The 5,730-nt window shown below is 41.4% G+C and overlaps 1 protein-coding gene across 3 annotated transcripts in view; it reads right to left on the bottom strand.

Annotated features, from left to right (window-relative positions):
• The window catches only part of PIGP (phosphatidylinositol glycan anchor biosynthesis, class P), an 8,527-nt gene that overhangs the window by 1,711 nt on the left and 1,086 nt on the right, over positions 1 to 5,730 (bottom strand). The window contains exons 1-4 of one of the 3 annotated variants that reach the window (XM_008590041.1): positions 5,396 to 5,480; positions 4,895 to 4,998; positions 2,323 to 2,395; positions 229 to 347 (exon numbers count right to left, since the gene is read on the bottom strand). In XM_008590041.1, coding sequence (XP_008588263.1) covers positions 229 to 347; positions 2,323 to 2,395; positions 4,895 to 4,976 — 274 coding nt within the window. In that variant the 5' untranslated portion in view covers positions 4,977 to 4,998; positions 5,396 to 5,480. Of the gene's footprint in view, positions 1 to 228; positions 348 to 2,322; positions 2,396 to 4,894; positions 4,999 to 5,087; positions 5,174 to 5,395; positions 5,481 to 5,730 lie in introns of those variants that run through there. The other 2 variants (XM_008590042.1, XM_008590043.1) reach the window with 2 other exon arrangements.

The raw sequence follows: 5,730 nt of genomic DNA on the forward strand, positions 1-5,730 counted from the left end.
TATTCATCAGAATTTATTTCCTCTGTGAATATACCTAGTGCATACTTACCAGAACTTATTTTCTTCATATAAAAATTTCCTTTTGTATAATTTTGTATTTATTTCTCCTAGGTTCTTTTTACTGTCCCAACGTTGTGTCCTCCAGCCTATTTTTGGTTACTTTTCTAGACAAAAGTGCTAATACCCCACTCCTCATTCCCCCAGCACTTTCCTTTTATATAAATTTACCTGTGATTGTATGAATGGAGTTGAGTGGAGAGGTACTCATCATGTTAATTCCAAATAAGAGTACATAACCAATTAATACAGCAATAAGGAGATAGACAGGTAATGCAACTGCCCAGTATCTGCAGAAGATAATATTAAAGAACATAATAGACACTTTAATAAGTTGAAATTCTCAAGAGTCAGTTACAAAACATACGTTTTAAGTTTAATTTTTATTAAAGTAATATATGTACATAATAGACAGCCACATAATTCTACAAGTCTTATAATGAAAAGCCACAATCCTCCTCTCACCTGTCCCTACCCTGGAGTCTCACTCCCCAAAAAGGAACACGTTCAACACCTAAGTTGTTTCTTCTGGTACTTACCTTCTCATTTCTATATAACATGCTCATATTATTTCTTCTTGATTTTTTTTCATTATCAGATATTTTCTCTAGACTTTCTAACATGGACATGTGGAATTTATCTCCTCCTATTCTCTTCTATTACCTTACATCACAATTTCTGGGTATATCAACATTTAAAAAAAATTATTGTTGCTATATAAACAATGTCTGCAACCGAGAACCTTAGCATATTATTATGTTTTCTTGTGCAACTTGTTTTTTTGAATTATTACATCTTTTTGTCTATTTGCTTGGTTTCCCAAGTATCTGTCAATACTCGAGCCTCAAATTCTCTGATAGAACACTAACATGCCTCTCAATACAGTTAAGCACATTGAGTGCTCTATCTTGCCATGTTTTATGGGTGCATTGTTTCTTTAATAATTTCCTCCCTATTATTTTCTCTTTCTGGGAAAATCTAATAGTTAGATTTTTGGCCCTGTTATACTTTCCTCTATTTTCTATTTCTCTGTCTTCTACTCTACTTTCTAGAGATTACCTTTGGTTTATCTTCTAACCTTTCCATTAAAATCCTAATTTTGCCTGTTTATAATTTCCAAATATGGTAATTCCCTGAATATTCCCTTTGTATAGCATTTTGTTCTTGTTTCATTGTTATAATTTTTTCTTATCTCTTTGAGGATTTTATGTTATTTTAAAATTTTCTTATGTTCTCTGCATTATCTCCATTTTCTCCAAGTTCTCTTTTTTCTTTTGCTTTTGTATTTTATGTTAGAGGCTTTCTTTCAATGTCTGGTAACTTATTGGTAGTCCATTCATATTTAAACAAAGTTCTAACAAGCTGATTGGAAGCACTGTGTGTATGTGGGCAGGAATGGTGAACTGGTGAAACTTACTATAACAGACCTGGCCACTTCACTGAGTCTTCCAAATGTCAAAATTATAATCCTTTCTCTTGGGCTGGTCAGCTTCCTCAGGAAGGAACCTCCTATCTTTTTCTGGAAGGAGTAGGGTGGTAAAAGCCCGGGAGCCTAGTGAGGGAATGTGGAGTGGAAGGGGTGGACTTTATCACTCAGCCATGTAGACTTTCACTTATTCCCCTGTTTTTAGTAAGCTGCCTCCTTTCCACTCTCAGTTAGTTAGACTTAGTAGCCCCTGGGCTCAAGACTCTCACTCAACCTTTCCAGAGGTTTCCTGTTTCCTGCAGGACAGGGCAATGTTGGTCTCCCAAGAGGACTGAGGGAGGGAGATTTGAGGGTATAACACTCTTTAAACATGTTTTCAGCCAACACAGAATTACCATGTTAAAGAGATACCTGGTGCCTCCAATGTCTGAGTCATTCTGGAATTCTAGGGCACTCCTCTACTTCAGCAATGTGGAAAAAGCAGAAACTAAGTCAGTTGCCTCTCACCTATTTCAATCCACTCCCCCAAATTTTATTGATACCTCTTATTGGCTATCCTATTCTTTGCTTTTGCGGGTTTATATCTTAAAGACTTTTTTGTTTCCTATGAGGTCATTTAGCAAGATTTTGGGAGGAAATGGAGAGAAACATGTGTTTACCAAACCACATTTAATTAGAGGTATATCAGTAATGATCCTTAAAAGGCTTTGAATTTCTATGTGGCTATTCACAGATTTTAAAAGAATAAATATTTAGATTTTGGGTAAGCTTGAGGAAGAATATGATCCTTCAAAACAGCATAAACTTATAATCTTATGTAAGAAATATACTGAACTTACTTTTGAGGCCAATAGGTTAAGCCTAAGGAGTTTAGCCAAGATTCAGGAATAAAAGCCCACACGAGATAAAGTACTATAGAAAAGGAAAAAAGGACAGAGAAAAGTCAGTAAGGCATGGATCCAACCTAATAAGGTTCATATAAGACAAAAAAGCTCCTCTGAAGCACACCTGATTCCCTCAGAAATGAGTTTTCCCTCCTTTGAGTTCTTCTAGCTCCTTATTAGTAGTATTCTTATAAAACTTACCACAATTACCTTATTATTAGTAATTTCTTAAAGTCTTAACTCACACTATATTTTAAACAATTCAAGGGCACAAATCATGTCTTAGCAATTGTTGTAATCCTTACAGCATCTAGCAATTTGCTTTATGTATGGTAGGTGTTCAATACTTCATTTAGTTGCCTAAGAGGGAATTTATCTACCCTAGTTCTGCTCCACTACAAGTTGAGCTTCTGCTTTATCTCCCAGAGTACAACTTATTTCTCAATCCCAAGTCTTTGTGGCACCTTTTATTGTTGTCCCTATGTAATAATAATTGCTAAACTCTGAGCACTCACTGTGGGTTAAGCATAATTCTAAGCACTCCACATGCAATATTTCATTTAATCCTCAACACAATCCTTTGAGGTATGTATGAAATTTTTACCGATGAGGAAACAGAATCTTAGAAAGGTTACATCATCTGCCCAAGGTAAGTGGAAGAGACAAATTTCAAACTACCTACATCGATGATGGATTATTTTTTTGTCGATAAATATGTACTACAGAATTCTGTTTGTTAGGAGTGTGAGATGCAATGGTGAACCTGAAAGAGATGGCTTCTGCCCCTCCAAGCTTAAAATCTAGTGGTAAACAGACATGAGTAAAGTGATATTTTCACTACACTATCATAAGTGCTAATAAATTAGTAATAAAAGATGACACAGGAGCACATTAGAAGGACCTCATTCCACTCCTTATCATCCTTTCCCTTGCTTAATTTCTCCCCATAGTACATGTTACCATCTGACACTGTATATGTTTTACTTATTTAATTTTTACATTGCCTATATCCCCCCTCTAGAATGAAAACTCTATGAAAGCAGGAGATTTTTGGCTATTTTGCTCCTGCCTGGAACATGGTAAGCAGTCAATAAATACTTGAATTAGGGCCGAGCCCGTGGCACACTCGGGAGAGTGTGGCGCTGGGAGCGCAGCAGCGCTCCCGCCGCAGGTTCGGATCCTATATAGGGATGACTGGTGTGCTCACTGGCTGAGCGCGGTGCGGCCAGTCTCAAAAAGGACAAAAAATAAATAAATAAAAAATAAATAAATAAATACTTGAATTAACTTTTGGTTGTGGATACGATGGGATTTAAGTCTTAAAGTCATTACTTTAATTTATTTATATAGTTTGTAATCCTTGAAATACTCTTTGAACAGCGATTTGCAAACATAATAACAGTAACAACAACAGTTAACATTAAGTACTTATTGTTACTATGCATTGTTTTAAGTATGTTACAGAAATTACCCCAGTTAATCCTCACAACAGTCATAAGAGGCAGCAGAGTGAAGTCAGCCAGTGTGTCTGGGCTCAATTCTACCTCTGTCATTTACTAGCATTGTGACCTTGGACAAGTTACTTAAATTCCAGTATTCTCATCTTTAAAACGACAGTAACAGTACCACCTCATAGGATTGTTTTATGTATAACAAGCATTCAATAACCATCATTATCAGCACTCTTTTACAGATGAGGAACCTGAAAGCTTAAATAAATGGTCCCAGGTCACACAGGTAATCTGTGGATGAGTCAGAATTTGAACATAGTTTTACCTTCTTCACTCCACAGACTCTGCTAGGCACCAGCTTGGCTGTACATCTGCAAGCTGTACTAATGGTGGAAGTAGATATTTTGCAGTTAGGGTACAAAAATACTACCCCCTCACCCCCTATTCCTAGTTTCCACAAAGTTCCAGAAAGTAGGATTAGGGGCACCCGACTTTCTCATGGGGATTAAATGAGATCCAAGATGCAAGGGCACATCTTCCAACTGGATTCTCTTTACCCCCCAGCTTATGCATGCCACTCCACTGGAGCCATAGCGAACTCCTCACTTCCAACCCCCCTCATGCCTTTATTCCAGGCCTATCCACTGCTTCCTTCCTCCTGCTTATTCTTCTCTAGTCAGTGTAAGTGACAGGAAGAAAGCACCCTGGAACAGCTAACTCTGACTTTCCAATATGATTTCAATGTCTCTCCACTGCGTTCCCATGGCCCTCACCACACTGAGCGTTAATGGTAGATTTGCAAGACAATGACCTCCTTAAGGGCAGAGACCAGGCTTTATTCACTTTGCCATTATGTCTGGTGCTGTACAGATATTTGCTGAGATTAAATCTCTTATGCTAGTGCTGGCATACAGAACACCCTGAACAAACATGACTTCCCTTCAAGTTTTCTTAAAAAAACACATACGTAGAAAGAATCAACAGCTCATGTGTGCATATTCTAGGAACAAATGTGTTATATCCTTGTCATTGAACACCAGAAAAAGGCCCTGGCCATCCATCAGGAAAGTACTTACTGAAGCCAAATTGAGAACTTAAGAAAAGAACAAAGCCATAAATCGCTCTTTCTGGCAATGGCGACGGTGAATTTTCCACCATTTTCCCTGCGGCTTTGGACAATCTGTGGAAAAGGAACACAATTATCCATCAATGATGTACTCCCCTTCACTACTGTCTGTCATAAACTCATCACTTCGCTATGGAAACGACCTCTGCAGAGAAGAACTGCCATCCTGCGCGCGCACCCCAAACACACGCGCGCTCACGGCGCCCCCGCCTCGCGTGCACGCGCACGCCTTCGGCCGAGGGGGCTGCGGGCGGCAGCACGGCGTGGGAGGGGGGTACAAAGCGAGTTCCTTCCTGCGGGAAGGGCAGGGGCGGGAGTGAGGTCCGCGCGGCACCTAAATCCGGACCCTGCTCTCCCGCGGGCACTCTGTTTCTCCCTCGCGGCCGGGCAGGGGAGTGGGGCTCAACCCTGGCCTTCGTGCGCCCACCCAGGCCCCTCCCCGTAACTCAACCACCTCAGAGCTGAGTTCTCTGCGCAAGCGCCGACCAGGGAGCCGCAGCGGGGAAAAAGGAGGAAAATTGAGGGAAAGGATAAGGCACGACGACAGCCGCCCGTCCCGGCGCAGGCGCACGACGACGCTCGCCGGAAGGGAACACAAGAGCGCTGGGGCCGGTGGGATCGCTCGGCTCGCGGCCACGGAGGCGGGGGCAGCGCGGCGCGACTGCGCATGTGCTCTGCCTGCCCACGTGACGCGTCTGCCGTCTGAGCCGCCGCCTGCTCCCTCCCGCCGCCTGGCTGACGTGGACGGCCGGAGGCGGTGGCGGCGGCGGCCCGCGTCCGAGGCTC

Source organism: Galeopterus variegatus, unplaced genomic scaffold (assembly GCF_000696425.1).
Source record: "Galeopterus variegatus unplaced genomic scaffold, G_variegatus-3.0.2 Scaffold5820, whole genome shotgun sequence".
Taxonomy (NCBI): domain Eukaryota; kingdom Metazoa; phylum Chordata; class Mammalia; order Dermoptera; family Cynocephalidae; genus Galeopterus; species Galeopterus variegatus.